The sequence below is a fragment of the Orcinus orca genome, chromosome 15, assembly GCF_937001465.1.
Source record: "Orcinus orca chromosome 15, mOrcOrc1.1, whole genome shotgun sequence".
NCBI classification, from domain to species: Eukaryota; Metazoa; Chordata; class Mammalia; order Artiodactyla; family Delphinidae; genus Orcinus; species Orcinus orca.
This window is the reverse complement of record NC_064573.1, coordinates 66,507,673-66,533,985: the sequence shown is the minus strand read 5'-3', so window position 1 is coordinate 66,533,985 and position 26,313 is coordinate 66,507,673. Positions and strand designations below refer to the sequence as shown.

The 26,313-nt window shown below is 52.7% G+C and overlaps 2 protein-coding genes across 9 annotated transcripts; both read left to right on the top strand.

Moving 5' to 3' along the window:
- Positions 1–968: 968 nt before the first annotated feature.
- Positions 969–21,465, top strand: LOC101278693 (SEC14-like protein 2). Of its 8 annotated transcripts, none has more exons than XM_004283723.3 (12): positions 969–1,128; positions 3,301–3,376; positions 8,054–8,097; positions 8,500–8,559; positions 8,793–8,981; positions 10,019–10,114; positions 10,282–10,342; positions 10,739–10,822; positions 14,311–14,417; positions 14,500–14,639; positions 14,787–14,956; positions 19,756–21,465. In XM_004283723.3, the coding sequence occupies exons 1-12, from the start codon at positions 1,075–1,077 to the stop codon at positions 19,884–19,886; spliced, it is 1,212 nt and encodes a 403-aa protein (XP_004283771.1). In that variant the 5' UTR covers positions 969–1,074; the 3' UTR covers positions 19,887–21,465. The 8 variants fall into 8 exon arrangements, with proteins under 8 accessions (XP_004283771.1, XP_033268637.1, XP_033268632.1 ...); XM_033412741.2 differs by having other exon boundaries at positions 974–1,128; positions 8,439–8,559; XM_033412745.2 differs by lacking the exon at positions 969–1,128 and adding an exon at positions 1,541–1,724.
- A 788-nt stretch (positions 21,466–22,253) lies between these two features.
- MTFP1 (mitochondrial fission process 1) lies at positions 22,254–26,313 on the top strand. The gene is made up of 4 exons (XM_004283722.3): positions 22,254–22,752; positions 23,524–23,651; positions 24,024–24,256; positions 25,682–26,313. Exons 1-4 carry the CDS (start codon positions 22,686–22,688, stop codon positions 25,752–25,754), a joined length of 501 nt encoding a protein of 166 aa, XP_004283770.1. The 5' UTR covers positions 22,254–22,685; the 3' UTR covers positions 25,755–26,313.

Genomic DNA, 26,313 nt, shown 5'->3' with positions numbered 1-26,313 from the left:
GTCCACCCTGCATCTCCACCCCGAGGCTGAAGCCTGGCCAGGCAGGCAGCAAAGGGAAGCTCTGCAGAGCGGACAAAGGAGTGGTCACATAGGGGAACCCTGTGCTAGGCACTGCCCTGAGTGCAGGGCAAGCTATGTACATTAGCTTGCTTTATCCTCTCATGCTGACTCAGGGTCCAGATCATCCAAATCCATTTAGGGAATGAAGAAGCTTGGATTCAGAGAGGTGAAGTTGCTCCCTGAAGTCTCATACAAACAAGGGGAAGATTTAGGATTCAAACCCAGGTCTTCTGATTCCCAGAGAGGAAGCAATCCTCCATGCCAGCTGAGGGTGCCAGCACCTTATGAGCCTCTCAGAGAGCTGCGAAGGTCAGAAGCAGAGAACAGGGCTCTGGGTGGGGAGATGGGGTCTGGGCTTCCTTACCCCCCCTCAGCCTGCCTGCCCCGAAGGGGGAGGGGAAAGGCTGTTAACACTGAAAGGCCCCAAGCTGGGTTTGCAGCAGTGGTCCAAAATCCATGGCAGGACAGGAGGAGGGCAGAAGCCCCAGAGAGAAAAGGCCAAGGCCACTGTCCTGGAGGCAGGGCGATGGCTAGACTTAGGGGTCCCCTGGTCCCCTATAGAGGCATCAGTCAAGCTTCCTCTCGTATTGGAGGGAAAGGTCCTGCACCGTGGGGACCTGATCTTAGAAGAACTCATTAGATAGCACCTAGTTGGGGACAGTAAGGCCTAGAGAGTTCAGGTGTCTCCTCCAAGGTCACAGTGTAAGCTAAGGGTAAATTGGGGACTGGAACCCAGACTTCCTGTCCTTCTCATGTCTACCGGCCTCGGGCCGGGTGGGCACTCCTGCTCGCCTCCTGCTCAGGTCTCCGCTTCAGGAGGGCGGAGGGTACCCGCGTCAGACGCTCCTGCGCCCAGCGCATCTCTCCCTACTCCGCCCCTTGGGATCCTTTAAGAGGCGGGGCTTGGCTGCCAACCGCGGCCCCGGCAAAAGGCTGGGACTTTACTCCCGCGGCGGAGAACGAGTCCGTGCTCTGTCTGCTGCCGCAACCGCCGCGCCCAGAGCCTGGGCCACGATGAGCGGCAGAGTCGGCGATCTGAACCCCAGGCAGAAGGAGGCACTGGCCAAGGTGAGCCCTCACCCCGTCCCGGCCCGGCCCCGCCCCGGGCGATGGCCCCCATCCTCTGGCGGCAGCGGGCTGGGAAGGGGCTGGATGGGGGGCGAGCGCGGGTCCGCGGCGAGCGGCGGAAGGAGCGGCAGCCACCGCACCGAGCGGTCCGCGGTCGCCCCCTCCCTCGCTCCCCTCCGTCCGCCGAGGGGACCCCGGGGAAGTTTGGTCGTCCCGGCCCCAGCCGCGAGCGAGCCCTTGGCGCTGCCACCTGGGAAGAAGTGGTTGCTTGGAAGCCCACGGAGGCAGCTGAGGGCACAAAGGCAAAGTTCATTCTCGGGACTGGCAGCCGGGCCCTGGGGGCAGGGGCAGGGGCAGGGCCCTAGGTTTCCTCCCATTTCCGGGAGGTTTTCCTCTTGCAGGGGCAGTGGCACGATGGCAAGGGCCGGAGGGCTTCTTAGGAGACTTGGATGGCTCCTGCTCTGGCACCAAGTCTCTCTGCGACCTGGGGCAAAACCGGTCCTTCTCTGTTCGCTCCTTGAGGAAAGGAATTGAGGAGGTTGGACCAGATGATGTGGAAAGGAGCAGCTTCAAGTGCAAAGCCTAGGATCCTACCGGTGACTGACTGGGTTGGGGCTAGTTTGAGTTGAGACCAGCTCCCCACCCCGTCCTGCAACCCAGGCCCCTCCCTCAACCCAGGCCCCTCCCGGGCTGGGGACTTGGGGCTGATGCTCTTCAAAAGGCAAGGAGGTAAGCCTAGCTTTGCCTTGGCGCCTGGGCAGAGGAGGGGCAACAGTTCCAGAGCCGGACCCTCTCCCACCAGCTGGATCTCCCCTGCTGCCCTTGGGGAGAGAGGGAAGGTTGGCTGTTCTTGGAGCTGGAGCTGTTTGCGTCCAGTCTTAGGTCTGGAGCCTCCACAGCAGTTTTCCATTGCTGAGAAAGTGGTGGAGGGGGCGGGTGGCAGGTGTCTTCTGCCGTGGTAGTGGGGCAGAGGCTCCAGTCCCATGGAGGCCTTGCCCCAGGCTGGGCCTCCCCATCCCAGGGAGGCTGGGTAGGGAGGTTTCAGATTTTACTGCTGACCTGCAGGGGAAGTCAGGCAGAGAAGGGATTAGGTGGTGATTAAACTAGATATCAGGGGCTAGGTAGTGTCCTTGGTAAGGGGTGGCTTCATGCCAGTCTCCCTGGGGGTCTGGGAGCTGTTTGGGGGATGGGATGGTTTGAGTCCCTGGCTGACCTAGGCAAGGGGCAGAGGTGGCGGGTCCTCATTGATCCTCTCTGTGGCTGCCCTGTAGGTCACTGACTAGGGAAAGGTGAGTGGCTGGGAGCAGGAGGCTTGGGGACAGCACAGCACGTGGGGGCATGCTCACCTGCAGGGTAATGAGCAGTTGGAGGGGGCGTGGCCATCCTTGGGGTCACTGTCCAGCTCTCTTGTTTGGCACTCCCTACACTTTCCCCCTTCATGACTTCTGGCTGGAACTCTTCCCTCCACCTGGATTGCCCTCCTTCCTCCTCCTGCTGCCTTTGGAGTCCTTCAAGCCCAGCTCAAATGTCATTTTTTATATGAAGTAGTGTGAGACCACCCTCTTCCTGGCCCCAGTCAGCATCAAACTCTTCCTTCCCTCTGCTCCCTGGACACATTGCTCACCATTCCATTACTAAGGGGACAGGCCATGGTGGAAAGAGTGCAGGCTCTGGCCTGGGACAGACCGGGGTTTGCATCCCAGCTCTGCTGATTACTAGCTGTCGACCTTGGGCATGTTACTTGGCCTCTCTGAGCTCTAATTACTTCATCTGTAAAACGGGAGCAGTAATATCTCTAGAAGAATGAATAAGCACCGAGGTCGGTGCTGGGCACACGAGGAATGCTTGGTAAACTTACGCTTTTGCTGTGGCATACCCCAGAGTGTCTACTGTGGCGGTTAGCTGGGGGCTGTTCTGCCCAGCCATCACACTGGAGCGTGTAAGTGTGCACAGCCAGGCAGGGGCAGTGTCTTACTCCCTTCTCACCTCCTCCTGCTACTCAGCTCCCACCAGCATGACCGAAAGAGTGTCCCACGCTGCTCAGGTGCTCAGCCAGTGTCTGCAGAGTTGACCCGTGTTGAGCAGGGGTCCAGCAAAAACCTCTATGGAGAGTCCCGGGCAGAGGGCGGTCAGGGTGGGACCTGCTACTCACCCAGCTGCCTCTCCCTACAGTTTCGGGAGAATGTCCAGGATGTGCTGCCCAGTCTGCCAAATCCAGATGACTATTTTCTCCTGCGCTGGCTCCGAGGTGAGGAAAAAGGGGCTGCGGGAGGCTGGGGCAGGGGCTTGGGCTGGGGAACAGAATAGCACCCTCTGGAAACCCTGCCCCAGGCAATCTCAGAATCTGGAGTATTCAACCTTCAGAACCAAAAGCGTTCTTGGCAATGATATAACCTCAACCCTCCTGTTGGATAGATAATGACACTGAGGCTCAGAGAGGTGAGGTAACTTGCCCCAAGTCGCACAGTGTTGAACTGCAGGCAGGGAGAGGACTAGAGCCAGGTCAGCTGACTCCCAGCCCGGTGCCCTTTCCATCCACTCGATGAATCTACTCTGCCGATGGATGTGGGGAAACAGGTTGAGGAAAAGCCAAGAAAGGCCCCAAGCTTGTGGGAAGTTGGAGGCAGAGCCAAGCTTAGAACCAGAGTCTTGGCCCGTGGGAGAGACTGGCCTTCTCTGTGGCAGCTTGAAGGAGGGGCAGAATGCACGGGGAACACGGTGGGTGGGGTTCAGCCTGACCTAGGTTAACAAAACTCCCCTCAAGCCATCATCTGGCTCCATGGCCCTGAGGTCCATTCCAGCTCTGCCCTGGCCTGGCTCTGGTACCTGGTCCAGGGGTGAACATCTGTCTGAGGCTCCTCTCTGGGAGAGCTGGATGAGACAGGGTGCCCTGCCTATGGCAAGATGGGACGTGACAGTGCTATGCCCGTGATGATGCAGTGTACACGTTTCTACTAGCATCAGGGTCAGACTCAACCCCATGTTGCAACTCCTGAAATCCTTCTGTTCTTTTCTTTCTCCTCCTCTCCTGTGATTCAAGTCATGTGCCACCCTCTCTGGTTCTTGTGACACACTTTTTTTTTGGCTTTGTAGAAACTTTATTGCCAGACATAGAAATAATAGAGAAAATTCCTCTGTGTTAGATTAACAGAGATTAAATCGTGATAACAGAATCAGAGCCCAAAATATTAAAGTATAAGTCATGGCCAATTACTTATTTATAGACACAGACACACACATGTATACCCTGCGAGTCTTGGGACAGGGGAAGAGATGTATTTTCCTTTTCTGTCCAGAAACTGAATAGAGCTGGCACACTCTTGAGAGGCTGATAGCTAGCAGGCCCCCCAGAGCAGACCCTGTGTGCCTCTGAAAGTGCCACTTGCCCTTTTCCCCCTAAAAAGCTGTGAACTCCCCCCACCCCACCCACTCAGAGAGGGTGGAGAGGCAGCAAAGAGGCCGCGGTGGAGTCAGTCCAGAGCTGGAGGACATTTTGGCCCAGCCTGTGCTGAAGGGCTGTAGCTGGAAGGGGGCGGGTGGGGAGAGTGGGCAGACAGCGCTGCATTAAAGGGCCAGCTGCAAGATGATCAAACAAACTACCCAGCTACTGTGAGGTGGGGGAAGTGTGGTTTCAGAGAGCTGTTGAATTGAACAGCTTCGCAGCTCTTTTTTTATCTGAGAGAAGGCTGGCCTGGGGCCCTGGTTTCCCAGGCACCCCAACTCCCCAGTCCTGGGATAACCCCTCTCTTTGCAGGAATATAGAAGAGTGCAGTTATCCTCATTTGCCAGATGAGAAAACTGAGGCTCAGAGAGGAGAGGGCACTTAGCTGAGGGCACACAGCTAATGCGAAGCAGAATCAGGGCAGAAACCTAGGGCCCCTGATTCCCAGGCCATCGTCCTCTCCAGTAAGCCACAGCTGCCTCCTGAAACCAAGCTCTGCCTCTTCAAACCAAGGAAATATCTCCTCTACACTTTATTTGTGCCTCACATTTCCCTGGGCAGGAGCTTAGGCCTGGTCAGACTCTACTGTGAATTTCAATTAGGGTTTTTGTCGCCTTGCTTTTCTTTTCTTTTCTGTTTTTGCCACGCCGCACAGCTTGCGGGATTTTAGTTCCCTGACCAGAGATTGAACCTGGGCCCTCGGCAGTGAAAGCTCGAAAGCTCGGTGTCCTAACCACTGGACCACCAGGGAATTCCCCCCTTTTTTTTTTTTTTTTAGAGAAACCTTTTCTTTTTCTCCTTTTCATCTAAAGGAAACATTTGCAAGGCACATGCCAGCCGAATGTCTTTGTCTAATCTAGGTGTGAGTGAGCACTGGGTTCTTCCCTTTCTCGAGTGAGCACTGGGTTCCTCCCTTCCCCCGACACGGGCTTGGCTTTCTGCTGGGCCCCAGGCCCGAGAGCAGGCACACAGATCACTGCCTCCCCCCGAGTGGGCCTGAGCTCTGGGCACCCCAGCGAGGGGACTCAGATGGCAAGATAAAACGAGGAGGTGGAGGAAACCTGTGAGCCTGGCAGAGCAGGTCTGAGTCTCTTTGTTTTCCAGGACAGGAAGAGATCAAATAAGAACCCAGGACAGCTTGCTCCCAGGCCGGCCTCTCTGGCAGTGCCCTAAGCCATGCTTTGAGCTGCCCCTGACCAGGGCGGCAGGAGCCCTGGAGAGGCATCAGGCCGGTACTGCCAGGGGCAATGGAAACTCGGGGAGGGCCCTAAAAGACCCTGGATTTTGGACCCCAGCAGCTAAAGGTTAACTGGAGAGCCTCCCTGAGATAAGGGGGCCCGAAGTTCACCACCACTCCTGTTCCCAAGAAGATGACTCTCCTCACAGTTGGGCGTGTCCCTCCCATGGAGGATTCCCACTTTCAGGTCCAGCTGGGCTACCCCAACATGATAGCATGGTGCCTTGCATCTTCCAAGTGTTTCTAGCTCACTGGATGATTTGGCCAGAGATGTGCAGTATCTTGTCCAAGGTCAAACAGGAAGAAGGTGGAAGGGCTGAGATGCCCAGATTATATTCCTCTGAAAGCTGCCCCCTGCTGCTACAATGGCATGTGAAGGGTGACCATGAGAAGGAACTTCCCAAGAGGGAAGGCTGCTCATTCCTGCAAACGTGTGTCTAGCACACATGACAGGGTATGGCATTGGTCAAATCTCTTGTCGTATCCTTGAGTGCAGGAGAGTGGACTGCATTTCAGGACAGCAGAGTCAGGGAATGTGCTCGGCCACTTCCAAAGAGCAGTGATTAAGGGGCTGGTGACAGTCCAGAGGGCAGCCTGTCTGGCCCAGGTTCCAGGGCTGTCAGCAGATCTGGATGTCAATCAGACCCACAGAGGACATACAGCTGGGAGGGACAGTTCATAGGTCAAATGGCAAAATTGGTCAGAATCTGGATCTCAGAAACTCTTTAAAAGATGAAATGCAGGGGCTTCCCTTGTGGCACAGTGGTTAAGAATCCGCCTGCCAATGCAGGGGACATGGGTTCGAGCCCTAGTCTGGGAAGATCCCGCATGCCGTGGAGCAACTAAGCCCGTGCGCCACAACTACTGAGCCTGCGCTCTAGAGCCCGTGAGCCACAACTACTGAGCCCATGTCCCACAACTACTGAAGCCCGTGTGCCTAGAGCCCGTGCTCCACAACAAGAGAAGCCACCACAATGAGAAGCCTGCGCACCACAATGAAGAGTAGCCCCTGCTCACTGCAACCAGAGAAAAGCCTGCCTGCAGCAACGAAGACCCAACACAGCCAAAAATTTAAAAATTAAAAAAAAAAAGATGAAATGCAGCTGGCCATAACAAGATGAAATCTGATAGGGATAGATCCAGAAAACCACCTCTCAACCTATGGGGTAGAGGCTTCATAAGCAGCACAGGTGAAAAGGATTTGGGGGTTTCAGTTGACTGTAAGCTTCGCCTGAGTTAAGGGCCTGGCCTGTTGCCGAGAAAGTTCTTAGGCTTAATTGGAGAAGGGTAGGCAACACCTGTGCTCTGGACCACACACTTCAAGAGGGGCACTGGCAAACTGGAAAACATCCAAAGGGAAGTTGATGGACTTGAAACCAAGCTTTGAAGGATGGTTAAAGGATCCATGGACGGGCAGCATGATAGCAGGGAGCACTCAGGGTGGCAGCACAGAATTTGCGAGTATTGGAAAGGTGGTCACGTGGCTGAGGAAGCACCCCCGCCCCTCCTCTCTGAATGTCGCTGTAGAGGGTCTCTGCTCAGTACAATAGTGAGGGCTGTGTGCAAATGGCAGCTTGGATTGTTTGGGAGCAGATGGCCTTGGCGGGCAGGGAGGTCTTTGTGTTCAAGTTTGAGCAGGACAGCATGTCAGGGTTTGTACATGAAATTGAGTTGAGCCAGGTGAACTCTAATTCTGAAACTTTCTGGGAACCCTGGGAGGACGAGGGCCCTCTGTGTCCCCCTGGGGTATGCATGGGTCCTTTGAGGATATGGCAAGGTTGACTGGAGGCTCATCTCCCCTCCATCCTACTGGAATGTTCTGCCAGTCCTGCCCCAGATTATGCGGCAGCTGTATTCATCTTTGAACCACAGGTCAAGCTCTCAGGACTGGATGTTAGACCGTGGAGGAGATTAACTTTGTGGAAGGAGAAGGGTAAATGATAAGGGAGCCCAGGGTTTGCTTTCCCTGACAGGAGATAGGACACTTCACCTGATTGCATCCACTAGGGTAAAACTCTTTTGACCCTGAACTTGCAATGCTGCCCCCACCTGCCCTGAACCTTGACCTGCTTTCCCCACAAGCCCAGGGGCTGTGGTGCTCTATAAGCAGTGAATGTCCTCACATTAGCTTCTATATGTGGGGTGATCTGAGAGTCAGCAGGCGTTTCCGCACAGGAGCAGGGAAATCTTCCCATCCTTGGCGCCCAGGCTGCTATCCTAACCCTGACCATGTTTCCCTGTTATAGCAAGAAGCTTTGACCTGCAGAAGTCTGAGGCCATGCTCCGGAAGGTGAGACCCATTTGTCTCCGAAGCCCACTGTTGCCTCCATTTCTGCCCATCAGAATCACGCCGTGCTTGGACTTCTGTCCACCCCCTCCCACCCCAATCACCGCCTGTGGCTTATGTGACATATCTGAGTATTAGCCGACCCGTACTGCCTTATCCTCCAGGACAAAGTGCATTCCCTTCCCTGGAAACAGAGCTTTCATAGTTCTGGGCCAGCCAAGAATTATAATCTGTTCTGCTGAGATCTCTGAAACAGGCACTTCCTTCTTTTCCATTCCTGCTGGTTGCCTTCTCGTGACTTACCTGTGGTCCGGTGGTCTGTTCGTGCTGTCACCCATTGCTAGATGCCTGTTAAGGACCACCCCCTCCCCGCCCTGCTTTTTTAAAGCCCTCGTGTGTTTGCAGCATGTGGAGGTCCGAAAGCAAAAGGACATTGACAACATCATGAGCTGGCAGCCTCCAGAGGTGAGAACAGATTATCCCGCCCCACACCACGTGAGGTCTGTTAGACCCATGATCTGTATCCTGGGTCTATGGGACTGGGACCCTCAGAGGAAAGGTCTGACAATGCCAAGTCATTGAATGAGTATCCATTGGCACCCAGGGGCGGATGAACCCAGAGGAAGGCCCTGGACACCGGGAAGGTGTGGCTGCCCGGGGCCTGCTGACCAGGCGCCCCCATCTCTGTCTGGACCCAGGTGGTCCAACAGTATCTCTCAGGGGGCATGTGCGGCTACGACCTGGATGGCTGCCCCATCTGGTACGACATCATTGGACCTCTGGATGCCAAGGGTCTGCTCCTCTCAGCCACCAAACAGGACTTGGTCAAGACCAAGATGCGGGACTGCGAGCTGCTTTTGCGGGAGTGCGCCTGCCAGACCGAAAAGGTGAGGGGACCAGCACGGCTGAAGAGGAGTTACGCCTGGTGGAGGGGGTCACGCAGAAGTGTGGGTGTCACACGTGGCTTTAAGGGCAGCTTTAGGCCCTGATGTTTAGATTTCATAGACCAGTGAAATTGCAAAGTTTTAGGGACTGATCTATGTTACCGAATTTTTATTTTTCCAAGTAAGGACTTAGAAAACACTAACCAGCTATTGTCATAATTAACCCACCAAACTATAGGGACGGCATTGTCTCAGAATAAAGGGCCGTCCTTTAATTGAGTAAAGTTTAGCTTCATAGAAAACATGCTACGTTATCATTACTTTTCTTCCTTTATCTGGGCACCAGAGGAATCCTTGTCAGGGACCACCCTATCCCTGGACAAGTATTTGGGTGCCGCTGGTGTCAGTGAGCTCAGATTCTGTGCTTCCCTAACTCTGAATTCAGACAAAGCTAAGGACAGCTGATTCTCTTACTGGAGAAAGACTGAAGAGCGAGGCGGAGCTGCCATGGTCCTTTCCCCTGCCCTCCTCCTCAGCAGTCGTAAAGATCCAGTGAGACCATGTGATATGTTTGGGGACATTTCAACAGTGTCATCCACATTCACTGAGAACCTAGTGTGCGCAGAGGCCCTGTGGGGCTGGGCACGCAGAGAAGTGTTAGAGATGCACCTTAAGGGCTTAGGTTGGATAGAGAGCATCTGTGCCTGCGAGATGAGTGGCTGCACGGGGTGCAGAGGACGAGGGGGGCCACCGGGTCAAACTGCAGAACAGGAGTGACTTCAGATGTAATCTAAGTTCACCCAGCTGTTTACTGGATGAGAACACGGAGATCTAAACGGGAAGGGTGACTTGTCTAGGCCGCAGTTCTGGCCTGGGGTAATTATCTCGATTTGGAAAACCCTAGGTACGGCCCTGCCGGATCTGGTTGCAGTATAGGTGCAGGGTACAATCAGCACTTTCCCTGAACCGGGGTGGGCTTCCGTGTGTGTGTTGTGTGGGGGGCAGCCTGATGTGACTTTCTGTTCCTCTGTCCCCTGCAGACGGGGAACAAGATAGAGACCATCACCCTGATTTATGACTGTGAGGGGCTTGGTCTCAAACATCTCTGGAAGCCAGCTGTGGAGGCCTATGGAGAGGTGAAGTTCAGGGCTCGGGGGTGGTGGAGGGTGAGAGGTGAGGGTCGGGGGGTGGGTTGGGGGGGTGGGTCCCTCTGCTAGGAGGCCCTGTGGGGTGGGGGAAGCCAGAGGAAGAAGGGCCTCCCTCCCTGGCACAGAGTTCTGAGCCCACTGGATTCTTTCCACAGTTTCTCTGCATGTTTGAGGAAAATTACCCCGAAACACTGAAGCGTCTTTTTGTCATTAAAGGTAAGTTGGCAACTACCTGTGATGAAGCCCAATGGGAAAGAGGGGCCAAAAATATTACTGGGACAGATTAAGGAGAGTGAAATAGAGTGAGCCGAAGTCGGGGGTGGAGGGTGGGGTCTTAGGACCTGTTCAGAAGACCGACCCATGATGTACGCAGACCACTTTGTAATTCACAAAGCTTTTAGTATTCGTTACCTCCTTCGAGCCACCGAGCCCCGTGAGAAAGGAAGACCATCCCCCCTGTACAGACAGGAAAGCCGAGCCTTACATAGGGCTGCCTGTGTGGGCTCCACAGCACCAGGGAGTGCATGGCCAGACACTGGGGGCTATGGTGGACACTGTTAGGGACAGAGTGGGGACTGCTCCTGGCCTCACATGGCCTGGTCTCTGTTCCAGCCCCCAAGCTGTTTCCTGTGGCCTATAACCTCATCAAACCCTTCCTGAGTGAGGACACTCGTAAGAAGATCATGGTCCTGGGGGGTGAGTAGCCCAGACCCTCCTCCACTCCGTGGCATGGCTGCAGCCCCGCTGGGGATGGCGTTAGAGAGCCAGAGCTGCCGGGGCGAAGGCTCCCTCTGCTGGTTTGGGAGCAGTGGGACCCAGGAGCAGGCTGGGCCCGAGCAAGGGGCTTCCTGTCTGTTTTCCTAAGAACTCTTTCTCTCAGACACTCTGGGGAAATTCAAAGATGAATGGAATGCCAGTCCTTGTCCTCAATAAGCTTGCAGTGAAACAGGAGACTTTTAAGAGAAAGCTAGGACACAAACTAGAAAAGGCATAGATGGACTTCCCTGGTGGCACAATGGTTAAGAATCCACCTGCCAATGCAGGGGACACGGGTTCGAGCCCTGGTCCAGGAAGATCCCACATGCCATGGAGCAACTAAGCCCGTGTGCCACAACTACTGAGCCTGCGCTCTAGAGCCTGCGAGCCACAACTACTGAGCCCGCGTGCCACAACTACTGAAGCCCGCGTGCCTAGAGCCCATGCTCCGCAACAAGAGAAGCCACCGCAATGAGAAGCCCGCACACTGCAATGAAGAGTAGCCTCTGCTCACCGCAACTAGAGAAAGCCCACGTGCAGCAAGAAAGACCCAATGCAGCCAAAAAATAAATAAAATTCCTTTAAAAAAAAAAAAAGAAAAAAAGAAAAGGCATAGATGCGGCAGAGAAGGGAGGTCACAGGAGCAGAGGTTGCTTTCAGTTGAGGGCAAGTACGCATGGATTCATTGGATGGGCACCTGCTGTGTGCCTGGCCCTGGACTAGGTAGGTGTCAAGGCCACAAAGGTAAGACAGAGTCCCTTGAAGAGCTTGTGGCCTCTCGGAGAAGGGAGACACAAACAGATGTATATCAGCACAAGATGTTACGTGTAAAAGAGAGGAGGTGAAAAGCCCATGGGAACACTGAGCAGGGGCACTCACCCCGCCCAGCCTGGGGAGGGGGCGATGCCTCCCTCACTTGCGAGCTATGGAATGAGTAGGGTAGCCAGGTGAAGCAAGGCAGGAAGCTGTTGGGCAGAAAGAAGAACAATGAGCAAAGACCTTACACACCATGGCACAGGCAGCTGAAGAGGGCGCATGGCAGGGTGTGTGAGAGATGACGTGGAGAGGGAGCCAGGTGCCAGGAGCTGGGTCACAGAGAATCCAGGGCACTGTGTCAGGAAGCTGGGACACAACTCCACCGGCCACTGGGCACCAGAGAGGAGTTCCTGAGCCGGGGCAGGGGGTGGGGTACAGGACCTGATTCTCAGGACAGATACCAGTTTGTATACCGTGGCCACAGCCCACGCACCAGGTGTTGCAAGCCTGAGCCACGGTGGGGGCTGTAGGGACGGAGAGGAGAGGGTGGATTTCAGACTTTCGTAGGAAGTGGAACAGCAGAACTCAATTGACTGGATGTAGGAAGGGAGGAAGAGAAATCTAGAATGGCTCCCTGGTATCTGGCATGAGTGACAGCATTGCAGTCATTCTGATGCAGTTAGTTCCACTGGGGAATAATACAGTCAGAAGGAAAGGCTTGAAGTTGAGTTCTAGGAGTCTGTGAGGTATACACATGTTGGGGATGCCTGGGCCTGAAGCTTAGCAGCAAACTCCAGTCTGGAGATTTGGAGTTTTAGATAGAGACAGCAGCTAAAACCTTGAGAGGAGGTAAGACTGCCCACAGAACAGAGGCTGAAGCCTGGGGAATATCTAGGCTCAAGAGCATCAAGAGAAAGAGGAGCCCACCAGGGACTGAAGAAGCGATTGCGAGGTTGGCGGGGAAGAGAGCAGACGGACACGGGATAGGCACGGCAGCAGGAGAACATCAGGGGACGAGGGGAAGCCAGCAAGGAAGACCCATGGGAATCAAGCCAGCCAGGGACAGGCAGGAGTCGAGTTTGGCTGGAGCGTGATGTGGGGTGGTGGGAGAAAAGCCTAGAAAGGGAGATTGGGACTGGCTCGTGGACGGCTTAATGCCACCTGTGGAGTTGAACTGGGGGTAGGGAATTCTGAAGGTTTCTGAATGTTCACCTTCAGGCACCACATTGAAAGTGGAGGTTTTCCAAATGTGTGCTGAGCCTGGGTGTGGTGCAAAGCAGTCTGGAAAGCACAGGACTTCTGGGTGCTGGTCCTGGCTCTAGTGCAACAAATTCTGTCCTTGTAGCCTCAGTTCCTCTCTGTGAGATGGGAAGAATCCTCCTGGCCTTATTCCAACCCTCCAGCTGAACTGGGTGAAGAAACAACGTCTGAGGAAAAGGCTCTAATGATTTTTGGCTTTTCTGTGGCTGCCACCCACCATGAGCATGAGCCAGTTCGGTTTCCTGGCAGCGGGGCTGCAGAGGAGGTTCAGTCAGTTCCCCCACCCACACCTGAAACCCTTTCAACCAAACCCGCCTCGGGCTGGGAAGGTACCGGATCTTCAATAGAGGAGGGGAGAAATTCACCCTGGGCTGGTCACTGGTACTCAGCACAGATTAAAGCACCCCTGGAGTTGCATGGTCTCAAGTCCCTAGAAATCTGAAGGCTGGGAGACCCTGGACCATCCCTGTGGGTTTACGGGCAGCACCAGCCACAGAGGATGCTCGGTGGTACCCTGTGACCTGGAGCTGCTCTCTGTATCTGGTCTCTGTCGTCAGCAGGGAAAGGTTTCCATCCAGTATCAAAATATTGTCTTTGGCTGATACTTGTTTAGGAATCTGGCACAGAAATGGATCTCAGCCTTGGTTGCACTTGAGGCAAACTCTCCTAGTCAGGAAAGGGCTTGGTTATTTAAAGAAAAAAAAAAAAAAAAAACCAAATCACTGGTAGCCAAACAGCCTACAAAACAAGAGAAGTGAAACTGTGGCTGGGGTAAAGCCAAGGGAGCCCATTTAAGGGGTCGGTCTACAGTGATGCATTCATTCAATAAATCACGAGTGAGCACAGTAGGTGACAGTGGTCATGACCTCACGCTCAGTCTAACTAGGGCAGATCATGTTGACTGCCCTCCTGCCTGCCACATGCGCTGTTCCCTCTGCGTGGAATGCCCTCCCCTCCTTTCTTTGTTCCCTCCTGCTTGCACTTCAAATATTTGTATCCCCTCTTCCTGGGAGTGATAATACACTCTCATACAGGTACGGCATTTTACAGTTTACAACGAACACCCTCTCAAGTACTTAGTTCACTTCACTCCCACCATAACCTTGCAGGGCAGGAGGAACTAGGCTCAGAATGAAGTGATTTATTTGCCTCAGGTTGCTTCGCTGGCCAGAGGCAGTGGGGACAGGACCTCTGTCTCCTGCTTCCTGGTCCAGAACAGGGCAGTCATCTGGGTGACAGCTCTTCTTGAACCCCCTGCAGAGCTGTGCGCACGTCCTGTGCTTCCAATGCCCATGTTTTGTGTGCGGGGGCAGACAGGTTTTTTCTGCCTCTTTTGTGTAGACTGCCAGGGCTGTGATGAACTCCTGCCCTGGTGGTGATCCTTTTCTCTCCTTCCTTCCCTCTCCTGCCAGCAAACTGGAAGGAGGTTTTACTGAAATATGTCAGCCCTGACCAGCTGCCTGTGGAGTATGGGGGCACCATGACTGACCCTGATGGAGACCCCAAGTGTAAATCCAAGGTATGGGCTGCCAGGGGCCGGAGGTGACCAGAGACACCTGGCTCAAATGCACATTCCAGCTCACTCCGTGCTCTGCTTCTAGATCAACTATGGGGGTGACATCCCCAAGAAGTATTACGTGCGAGACCAGCTGAAACAGCAGTACGAACACAGTGTGCAGATTTCCCGGGGCTCCTCCCACCAAGTGGAGTATGAAATTCTCTTTCCAGGCTGCGTCCTCAGGTAGGGTTCTGGACCCTTCCAGGAGACCTGAGCCTTCTGGCCATAGGTGCTGGCGGTGGGCTGGGGTGGGAGAAGCCCTGGTGGCAGGACCCCAGAGAGGGAACATGCAGACGGAATCACGTCTAAGTGGGTGGGTGTCCCCTGCAGGTGGCAGTTCATGTCGGATGGTTCGGACATCGGTTTTGGGATTTTCCTGAAGACCAAAGTGGGGGAGCGGCAGAGGGCAGGGGAGATGACAGAGGTGCTTTCCAACCAGAGGTACAATGCCCACCTGGTCCCTGAGGATGGGACCCTCACCTGCAGCGATCCTGGCATCTGTAAGTCTCTCTGTCTTGGCTCGAAGCCCCTGCTCTAGCTGTTTGCCCGGGAGGTCCCTCTTTCTCCATGGATTTAAGTTCTCACACTGTTAGAACTAGAAGTGGAGCTCCATCAGTTTCAACCTCTCTTGCATAGGTGAGGAAACCTAGGCCTGGAGAGGTGAGATGACAGGCTCAAGGTGACCTGGTCCAGGTGTAACTGGGGCTGTGACTGCCATTAGACATTTCCTGGGGATGCGCCCTCCCCAGACATCAGAGAGGCAGAACACGTTACGTAGGTGTAGGGATCACAGGGTGAGCAGAGTGCTGACAAACCTAGCCTTGACTCTGCTGAACTTCACTCATCTCCAAGTTGATCAAAAAATGGCCACAGAACATGAACAGGAAGTTTACCCAAGAGGAATAAGAATGGCAAATAGACATTTGAAAAGGTGTTTAACCTCACTTAGCTTTGCAATATCGATTAAGTTCCCTTTGACTCAGCAATTCTACCTCTGGAAATTTACTGTACAGAAATATTTACACAAAAACACAAAGATATAGGTACATGGATGTTCCTAGCAGTTTGGGAAACTGATAATAAACTAAATGGCCTTAAGAAGGTCTTGTTAAGTAAATTATGGTCCATCCATATAATGGAATACAGTATACGCATTAAAGAGAATAAACTGACATATAAGATGTCTGATACATGTTAAAAAAAAATAAAGCATGAGACTTAGCATATATGATGTATACTCACTTTGGCTAAAAAAGGTCAAAAGAATTCTGGGGTTGGCCGCTTTTACCTTCTGAGATGGCCCACACTCTGTCTGTGGAGTGTGTTTCTCTAAATAAATTCACTTCTTACCTACCAAAAAAAAAAAAAAAAAGAATTCTGGGGACTCTGCTAATGCTAATGGTGGTAGGAAGCTTATAGAGGGCTTTCGTTTCTTTATACTGGCCCTGCAAATACAGTTTATGTTACAAAGAACATGTACTACATTTATAAGCAGAAAAATCACATACACACACACACAAAACCCCCATCAAATCTCCAGTTTCCTCTCTGTCTGAGCCAAGGGGCCAGGCATGGAAAATCAGTGACAGCAAGGGCTTTGTCATCAAGCTGAGATGGACTTGACCACTGACTAGTCCTTAGGCAAGTGACTTGGCCTCCTTGAGCTTCAGTTTCCTGATTGCTACAATGGGGATCAAATTCTCTACCTCATAGGGACACCTGATGATGAAATGCGATCAGGTCTGTGCAGCACTTAGCGTAATGCCTGCCACGCAGCACTCAGCGCACTGTGGCCACCATTATTATCATTAGGGGAAAACCTGGGGGAGAAGGGCCACTGGGGAGATAGTGCCAGAGATGGGAGAAGCCCTGTGCCCTGTTTTCATGGCAGCACTGCCAGAAGTCTGAACTAGCCCCACAGATGTCTTGGCCTCTGTACTTGTCCACACCATTGCCCCAACCTCAGATCCTGTGTCCTCCCCCACAGCCCAAGCAACCTCAGTCTCCACCGCCCCCTCCTCACATATACTCTGTGGTCTGGCTCCCCAGGGAGGAGAAGTATTCTTGTTAGTGAGCTGTCGGGTCCTGAGGGAGAAGGCGGTATACTGTGTGCTTCATCAAGAACAAGGCTTAGCACCAGCCCAGACACTGTCATCCTCAGAGCATAAAGCATTTTGTACATATAAGCTTGAATTTCTCTTTTAAAGGACAGGGAAGCTGAGGTATAGAGAGGGGATGTTATCTCTCCCACAGCGTAGCCTGCATAGACACCAAGAAACGGAGACAGGAGAGAATCCTAGGGTCCCGGTACAGGATCTCGTGACCACAGACTACCCTAGAGATGATCATGTGACAGAGGAGAGAGTGGGGTCCCAGACCTGGGAAGTAATTTACCCAAACTCAGCAGAGCCCAAACCGTTTTCCAGCGCTGCCCACTACCTCTCTGTAGTACCATGAACCCTTTAACATAATCAGGCTTAGGTTTGCAAATCCCAAATTATAGTTCCCCTTGGATACATTCCCAGATGGAATGTTTATCTGCTTGTGGGGCCTTGACTGGGAGATTCCACTTTTTTTTCTCCCAACTAATATTTCCTGAGGTCCTGAGTGTAGAGTACTCTTCTAGGAAAGAAAAAGATTGAGAAAAAAAGATCTGGAGCGTGCATTGTGGTCTAGAAGAGCTGAAGCACTGTAGGAAGGTTAAACAGCCCCTCTAGGCACCAGAAGACCCGGTTTCTGAGTCCAGCTTTGCCAGTAACTCTCCGAGTGTCTCTAATTAGATTTTGCTCTCTTTTTCCTTAAAATGAGGGGAGTAGGCTAGAGCAGATCTTAATCTGGGGTCTATGATTCTAAATCTTTAGTGATATAGATCTTTAAAGACAGTGATTCTAAATCTTTAAAGACCAAACACCTCCCTTTTATAATAAGTGGTGTCTAATGTCCCCTTTACTACTCTGAAATGAAATTCATAGATATTATAACCACCTACACACATAATTAAAAAGTCAATATACTCTCCTATCTGGAATATAAAAGAAATAAAAGGACACTAAGAATATATATGTTTTCTCAATACATAAATGAGAGGGCACAGTTACCCCCAGCTCCTCCTCTCTTCAGAATGGTGACTTTCCCATTGGGAACCACTGCCCCAGAGGGTCCATGATGGGCTCCATGGGATCTGAAATTGTATGCTTTCATCAGATTCTCAGGGGGGTCAGTTCCCCAACAAAAGTGAAGGAGCCCCAGCCTGGAGGATCTCTGGGGCCTCTACAAGTCTGTGAGTACATGATTAGTGTCAAAATGAACCACTTCCCTCGGGCCTGGGCGTCACAACAGCCCCTTCCTTGTTTCTGAGGGCAGAACATCATGCTAGGCAGAGTCATCTCAATTCTGATGCTTGGTCCAAGGAGCTCAAAGACCTCTTCTCTAGCATGACTGACTCTGGTTGCTAAGGCTCTGTCATCCAGGTCAGAGAGGAAGCTTCCCTCTTTCCAGAGGCACCACTGGTCCTGAAAGACCTCTGGCTCAGAGAGAAAATCAATGACTATTACTCACTTCACACCATGAAGAAAAGGGTGAATGGTGTGTCTGCCCTCAGTCTAAAACTATGCATTTTATCCAGGGGCAGAAAAGGGGAAAGGTTAAATCTCAGGATTAAATGCACAGGGTTTTTTTGGCTGGGAAAAGTTAGAGACCAGGATAGGGAAGGGGCAGAGCTAGTGTTTTTGTTTTCCCACTCTGTTCTTTGGAAGGGGTGTTTGACTGGAATGGAAAAACTTCTCAAAAAAAGAAGGGTTAGATTAAAAGCAGTCTGTTCCTTGGCCAAGGGTTGGAAGCCTTTTCTGCCAACTGCATGCCCATTTTCTCTCCCCAGAGGAAACCACTAACAGATCTTGTGTATTATCCTACCAAATATTTTCCATCCCTTTAGAAGCATTATGTGTTTCCATAATATACAGGACATGTGCCCACCCATATACATTCATAGGAATTATATATGTTATTCAGTGTATATTTGAAGGAATTTTGAAATTGTAAAACTTGTCAATGTAGGTAGACCAAGTAACAAAGCCAAAAAAAATTTTTTTACATATATTAACAAAAATGTTAGAAATGGTTTACAAATTGTTCTGCAACTTGCTTTTTTTAGCCTAAGGATATATTGTCACTAGTTTCCCCAGTCACTTCTATGAAGCTAACCTCTTTCTTTTTATACAGAATAGTATTTCAATAAAAACTTTTAAAGCAATTCTTCTTTGAACATTTTAGTTTTCCTCATCTTTTATTACTACAAATAGGGGTGTATTGAGCATCTTTGTCCATTTATCTTTCTGTGGGGTAAGTTTCTGGTTCAAAAGTTTGCATATTTTGGGCTTCCCTGGTGGCGCAGTGGTTGAGAATCTGCCTGCTAATGCAGGGGACACGGGTTCAAGCCCTGATCTGGGAGGATCCCACATGCCGCGGAGCAACTAGGCCCGTGAGCCACAACTACTGAGCCTGCGCATCTGGAGCCTGTGCTCCACAACAAGAGAGGCCACGATAGTGAGAGGCCCGCGCACCATGGATGAAGAGTGGCCCCCACTTGCCACTAGCGAAAGCCCTCGCACAGAAACAAAGACCCAACACAGCAAAAATAAATAAATAAATTACAAAACTCCTACCCCCAACATCTTCTTTAAAAAAAAAAAAAAAGTTTGCATATTTTACCTTTTGTCAGAAACTGAACAGGATTAGGCTTTCTAGGGCCCAAGTCAGGCAGCAATGCAGGCCAGAGGGAAATTCCAGCTCCATCCCTTCCTCACTGTGTGACACAGTGACTTTCTTTTTATATAACACAGTACTAATGCTGAACTCAAGAGTTATTGTGAATAATATATATAGAGTGCCATACCAGTATTGAGTCACATAAATAGCTGTTGTTACCATTACTATTATTATTATTATAATAACTACTGCTGCAACTAATTCTACTCCCTCCTTTCAAGACCCAGTTCAAGCTCTAACTCCTTTAAAAAGCCTTTCACATGATTTCAGTCTACAGGGCCCCCTCGTTCCAAGCTGTTACAGACGTGACTGTCTCTGCCACTCATCTGGCACTTGGCATGTTCTTATATATTTTTCTCTTCATGAACATATTGTAACCCAGCTAGACTAGGTTTCAGAAGGTGAAGGACCATTGCTTATGCTACCTTCAGCCTCATTACCTACCACACTGCCTTGCTCAGTCAACCAAAATCACTGTGTCCAAGCTCTTTGTCAGAATTGCCTGAATGTCTGTTTTTTCCCCTCCCCTCAGATGTCCTGCGGTTTGACAACACCTACAGCTTCATTCATGCAAAGAAGGTCAGTTTTACCGTGGAGGTCCTGCTTCCAGACAAAGCCTCAGAAGAGAAGATGAAACAGCTGGGGGCAGTCACCCCAAAGTAACGCCTCCTCCCACAGCAGGCCTGGCTCCCTCAGCAACTCCCTGTCAGTTTCTATCCCTTGTAGCAGTCATTTTCCCAGCACTCTGACGCCCAAAGAAACTGGGCTAGAAGAAAGACCTCGGGGCTGGATCTGGGGAGCCTTCATTTCAGAATTAGGAAGAGGGAGACTAGCTGGAGTGGGCCTCCTTGCCTCTCAAATTACTAAGGAGTCCCCAGGGGCTGGGCACCGTGACAGCATCTGTCTTATAAGCTGTGCCAACTTCACCTGTCCAGTGACAGATGAGACAGGAAGAGGGGAACCATGCGGTGGCAGGGAGGAAATTAGGAAAAAGGGGAGAAATTGAGACCTAACACTTCAGGGAAGCCAGCTGCAGGGGAGGAACTTGCTCCCAAATGAACATGTAAGTCTAGATCATAATGAGGAATAGCAAGGTAGCCGGTTGCTAGAGTTATGGTGGGGGTCTGAGGCTCTTCTGAACTTTCTACCCAGGCTAGGATCTTTTAGCTTTTCCCAAGTCTTGGGAGAGGGCCCGAGTCAGCATAGGTCTTCCCTTTCAAGGGTAGACAGGCAGCCCTCTCCCTCGCCTCGAGGAATCCAGCAGTTCCTGGGTCCCACTGGCTGCCTCTTAAATTACTAATGATTGTCAGTGACTCAGCTTCCTGGGACAGTGAGCTTTGGTACCCAGCCACTGTCCTTCAGTGCAAACAAAGCACAGGGAAGTTACCTCCAGGGATCCCAGCTCCGTGAAGGGCCAGGGAGGCTGGCGGTGGGTGTGAGTCCTGAAGCTTCCACCCCTCAGAAACCCAGGCCCTGACCCATCCTGGGGAGATGGTCCGGCCAAGCTGAGGGAGCAGGAGTCAGGGGCAAGGCTGGAACTGACAGGAGGCCCCGAGGCCGCATGGCTCCCAGCCAGACCCCTCAGGAGGATATCCTGACCTTGGTTTACAGCGCTCTGTTAGGAAAAGTAACCAATGAATAAAGAACGTTCAGCGCGCAGGGCGTGGAAGTCAGCGCCTTCCGCCTCGCTCCTCACAGTTACTCACACACGCAAACTTCCGCCGTGGGGTGCCTGCTTCTCCCCTTCAATAAGCGGAGCGCATGCGCAGAAGCCATCTGCTAGTCTCCTTCCGTGCGCTGAAGGCGTCCTGACGGCCTGCTCGCCCCCTGATTGGCCCAGCCGGTGGGCCGTCTTCCGCCATTTTTGCTAAGGGCACTAAGGGTGCACCTGACCATCTTAACGGTCAGGACGGAGACCCCGCCCAACTCGGGCTTCTCAGAGCGCGCTAAATAGTGCGGGTCTGGCAAGCGCGCGCAGCGCCTGCGGTGGACCTGGATTGGGAGGGTCACGGAGAAGCGACGATCACGTGACTTTAGGGACCGTCTCCTAATTCCGCGCAGGCACTGCCAGTGTTTCTGGGGTTGAGGATCACTGAGTCGCGATCCCAGCTTCCTGCGAGATCACAGTTGACCTGGCTGCCCTACATGATCCTACAATGATGAAGACTCCCAGGGCTGAAACCAGGGACCTCAACAGGGAGGCTGTGACCTTTATTTGATGATAATAAAGCTAATTCTTTAATGAGCGCCTCCTGGGTACCAGGCAACAGCCCTGTGTTTATCGCCTTATTGCAAGGATTCAAGGAATTAATACATTCAGAGCGCTTAGAAAGCCTGGTACAAGTGTACGCTCAGTAAATTTTGGCTACTCTTGTTTCTTACAGGCGTGGCTGACAGTTCATAGGCGGCACAACTAGCATTTGAACACAGGACTGCCTGTCTTTAAAGGCTGGGCCTTTGCTCGCTGGTACCCCCAAAGGATTCACAGAGCTTTAGTGAAGTGCACTTATTCCTCACATGGGTAAACTGAGGTGCAGCAGGGGTAGAGTTTACTCTTTAGTAATCAATAACCCCACGTCCTCTCATTCTGTTCTCATTTCCCTGAAGTCTTGTACCCCAACCCCGTTTCCCTGGCCTCATTCGTTCATTCGTGGTCCTGCCCCGAAGAGGCTCGGTCCAGTTAGACTCCAGTGCTTGATAGATGAGCATGGGGTAGGGACGCCTAAGAGTCCAAGCATCCACATCACCAGGGTTCTCACCATTCGCTCCCCCAGCCTCATTTACTCAGCTCACCTTAGGAGCATGGGAACTGGAGCTGCACTGCCTGGAGTCAAATGCCAGCCTCACTACTCAGCAGTTATATGTCCTGGGAAAGTGATCTATTAATATTTTTCCTGTGTCTCTATTACTCATCAGTAAAATGGGGGGGGGGGAGGGGCGGTGTCCCAGGCTGGTGGGAGGATTTAAAGAAGTAATCCATCTAGAGTCTTTAGCCAATGGTCTGGCCGGTAGTAAACTCAATAAATGACGACTGTATAATTAATCTTCGAAACCGTCCCAGGACTGAACCAGTCCTGTTGCCCAATTAACAAATGAATAAAGTGAGGCACAGAGAAGTTACAGGCTCTTGCCCGAGGTCACAGAGCCAAGAAGTGTAGCATCCCGTATTTGAACCTCCGTCTCTTTGGTTCCAACACTACAGCCAGTGCTGGAAGAGGATCGCGCCAACCGCTCGACTCTAGAGAAAACGTGAAGAAAATTAAGCTGTAAAACTCAAACCTGGGAGAGGGGCTCCGGTGCGCGGGGGGAATTTGCAGACGCTCCCTGCTGGCGGGGACTACATGACCTATGCTTCAGTTGGGGACCTTCGGCTCAGCTCGTCCCGCCGCTGCGAACGGGAGTGCTGGTGGAAGCCGAGGCGGTAGTACACGCTGCAGCGACTGAGGCCAAGGAGGAAGCACCATGTCCGAGCCGCCCCCGCGGGGGGCCGAGCGCGACCTTTTCCGGGACACGTGGGTGCGGTACCTGGGTGAGCGCGGGGCAGGGGGACAGCGACCCCTACACCACGTGTCTGGGGAAGCAGGGGTTGCCAGACGCCGGTCAGGGACCTGGAGAAGGTGGGAGGATCTTAGTTCTCATTCAGCCAGGGAAGAGACTGGGCTCAGAGAGGGTTCTGAACTTGCTCAAGGTCACACAGCTCTGGTATTCCCAGCCCTGCCCTCGGGGTTTCTGCTGGTCAGACTCCCAGGTGGAAGCCGCAGCTCAGGTAGGAGGATGGAACCAGGTGATCGGATCGCCTTCTGTGGCATGCCTGGCACAGGCCTGTGGAGTCAGGGCATCTGGACTCTCATCTTGGCTCCTCCCTGGCTCTGAGCCTGTTTCCTCCTCAGCAAAAAGGGATGAACGCAGGGTCTCGCTCATTGGGTGGTAATATTAAGGGTAGAATGAGATAAAGTACATAAAGGCCTGGCATATGGTGAGCCCCTGGTCAGTGGGGCTGCCTTTAGTCTCTCTCACTGCCTGTTCGGCCATCAGCTCAGATGCTTCTAGAGCCCAGGCTGTGAAGGCAAGTGAGTGATGAGAACGGTGTCTGCGCTCAGCTCTTCCACGAGGGGAGAGTTGGGGTGGGCATCATGAGTGCCATTTTATAGGCTGGGAAACTGAGGCTCAAAGGGGTAAAATTACTTGTCTAAGGTCACCCAGCTACTGCTCAGCAGAATGACATAAGAACCAGCTCACTCAAGTGCTCCCTTGTGGAACAACCCAAAGGCTCAGGAATTAAATATCCCCTCCCCACCAGGCTACGCCAATGAGGTGGGGGAGGCCTTCCGCTCCCTGGTGCCTGTATCTGTCGTGTGGCTGAGCTACGGTGTGTCCAGCTCCTACGTGCTGGCTGATGCCATTGACAAGGGCAAGAAAGCGAGAGACGTGAGTGTTAACCTGCCCCTCAACCCCCACCCCCGTCCACTCCCCTTGTGGTCAGTCCACAGCCTTGCATGTGGTTAAGTCCCTCTGGGACAGTCCGGTCCCCACAACCTGGCCTGGTGGACTCCATACCCCGGTACCGTTTGTAGCATAGTGCACCCTGTCCCCAGCACAGGTGACGTAATCTATATCCTAGTGCTGGATATGAGTGAGTCCACCCTCAGCCCTGAATTGGTGGAGTCCAGAACCCAACACTAGCGTGGCTCTGTCCCCAACCCCCTTCACTTCCCTCTCCCTGGTCCAGCCTCATGCCCCTTGTCCACAGGGTTTCCCGCCTCTGCCTCTGCTGGATTAAATGTCTCTTGTGCCTGCCAGGTGCCAAGCCCTGAGGCAGGCCGCAGCACCAGGGTGACCGTGGCCATGGTGGACACCTTCGTGTGGCAGGCTTTGGCCTCTGTGGCCATCCCAGGCTTCACTATCAACCGTGTGTGTGCTGCCTCTCTCTATATCCTGGGCACTGCTACCCGCTGGCCTCTGGCTGTCCGCAGGTGGACCACCACCGCACTGGGACTACTGGCCATCCCCATCATCATCCACCCCATCGACAGGTGGGTGCTCCTCCCAGCCCCAGGGATCATCCACCCTACAGGCGGGGATAACCTTTGAGAGGTATGGGGGTGTATCCACTTTTCACAGAACAGTTGTAGCGGAGGCAGGGCTGGCACTTGGGGCTCCTGAGGTAGAAAGGACAGTCTAGGCCCTTGTCATATGATCTGGCAGGTACTCTGGCCATAAAGGTAGGAGGTGCTATGAGAGTATGGGACGCAGGACAAGTAAATTCCCAGAAAAAAAACTCAGTGTTAGAAAACCACCAGAGGTAGGCAGGAACAGGTGCACCCTGGAAGGGTTGGGTTTTGAGAACGTTTGGTGACAGAAGCCCAACTGAAACTGGTTAAGTAAAATAGGAATTGATGGTTTCACATAACCGAGAAGTCCAAAGCTATGCTACCTGGGGCATGGCTGGATCCAAGCACTCAACTGATGTTATTAGGGGTCTGGGTCTCTCTGCTGGCCTTCTCCCCGCCCCACCCCGTGTTGGCTTCAGTCACTTTTCCTTCATGGGAACAGAGATGGCTCCCAGCAGCTCCCAGCTCCCCGCCCCCCAGCTTAGCAAGCCCCATAGGAAGCTTCTTTTTTTTAATTTTTTTTTTTTTTTTTTTTTTTTTTTTTTTTTGCGGTACGCAGGCCTCTCACTGTTGTGGCCTCTCCCATTGCGGAGCACAGGCTCCGGATGCGCAGGCTCAGCGGCCATGGCTCACAGGCCCAGCCACTCCGCGGCATGTGGGATCTTCCCTGACCGGGGCACGAACCCATGTCCCCTGCATCGGCAGGCGGACTCTTAGCCACTGCGCCACCAGGGAAGCCCTTTTAATTTTTTTTGATGTGGACCATTTTTAAAGTCTTTATTGAATTTGTTACAATATTGCTTCTGTTTTATGTTTTTTATGTTTTAGTCTTTGGCCGCGAGGCATGTGGGATCTTAGCTCCCCCACCAGGGATCAAACCTTCATCCCCTGCGTTGGAAGGTGAAGTCTTAATCATTGGACTGCTGGGGAAGTCCCCCCATAGGAAGCTTCTTAATAGTGACAGCAAAAATCCCAAGGAAGGCTGTCATTGGTCCATACTGGACTGGGTGCCCATCCCTGAGCCAGCTTCCCTTTTCCGACCGGCCCGGCTTGGGTCACGTGCCTTCCCTTAGAACCAGAGATGGGGCCAACCCAACTAGATGAACATAGAGTGGGAGGAGGAGTCTTTCTCCTCAGGAACATAGCTGACCTTGAGGTCCTGTGTGAGTCTTTTACCCTCTCTGTGCCTCAGTTTTCCCAACTGAATAAAGAGAGGGTGATGGCTGACACCAGGATGGCACTTGTGTCCTGCATCCAGGAGTCCCTTTCTTAGCCCTGACCTCCTGCCTCCCATTCCCCCATTAGCACCCCTTGGTTGCCTGCTCATGACCCTCCATTGCCCCACAGGTCAGTGGACTTCCTCCTGGACTCCAGCCTGCGCAAGCTCTACCCCTCTGTGGAGAAGCCCAGTTCCTCCTGACCCCACCCCAGTACCTGGCCTGTGGGTTGGCCCACTCCCTGCTCTGTTCCAACTCCCTCCTCCTGCCAGGGGTTGCGGATGCCTGGCTCTCTGGGATCCGAGGCCCTGGCACCTGAATGGGTTTAAGCTGGACGGAAACTGAGAGACAAAGACCTCAGAGCAGCAGCTACGGTGACTCACAGACAGGATCTGAACCCCATCTGCTTCCATGGAATCTGTGATACTGAGTTGGACTGGACTGTGAGTGGGCCCAGCCCTGTCTTTTGACAGGACAATAACATACTCCCATGGAGCGTAAGGAGACTAAGGCCCAGACAAGGCAAGGAATATGGCCAAGATCACTTGGCAAGCTGGGGACTTACAGGATTCCCAACGGCTCAGCCAGGTCACCCCATGGCAGTGTGGCTGACGGAGGAGCAGCAGGCACTTGGAGAAATGCAGAACACTAGTGGGGACCCTGAGGACTGATTCTCTGGCAGCCCCTTCCTGATGCAGGGGCTGCTGGGGTCTAGCTGGAAGGCAGCACAGCCCCCGGTCCAATAAATCCTCAAGAAGTTGA

What these genes read in the sequence shown, in the direction of transcription:
- LOC101278693 (XM_004283723.3), top strand. Translation starts at nt 1,075, where the DNA reads ATGAGCGGCAGAGTCGGCGATCTGAACCCCAGGCAGAAGGAGGCACTG. An exon ending in GCGTCTTTTTGTCATTAAAG is followed by an intron (nt 10,343 to 10,738) that starts GTAAGTTGGCAA and finishes TCTCTGTTCCAG; the next exon opens with CCCCCAAGCTGTTTCCTGTG. An exon ending in TTTCCAGGCTGCGTCCTCAG is followed by an intron (nt 14,640 to 14,786) that starts GTAGGGTTCTGG and finishes TGTCCCCTGCAG; the next exon opens with GTGGCAGTTCATGTCGGATG.
- MTFP1 (XM_004283722.3), top strand. Translation starts at nt 22,686, where the DNA reads ATGTCCGAGCCGCCCCCGCGGGGGGCCGAGCGCGACCTTTTCCGGGAC. An exon ending in CACGTGGGTGCGGTACCTGG is followed by an intron (nt 22,753 to 23,523) that starts GTGAGCGCGGGG and finishes CCTCCCCACCAG; the next exon opens with GCTACGCCAATGAGGTGGGG. An exon ending in AGGGCAAGAAAGCGAGAGAC is followed by an intron (nt 23,652 to 24,023) that starts GTGAGTGTTAAC and finishes TGTGCCTGCCAG; the next exon opens with GTGCCAAGCCCTGAGGCAGG.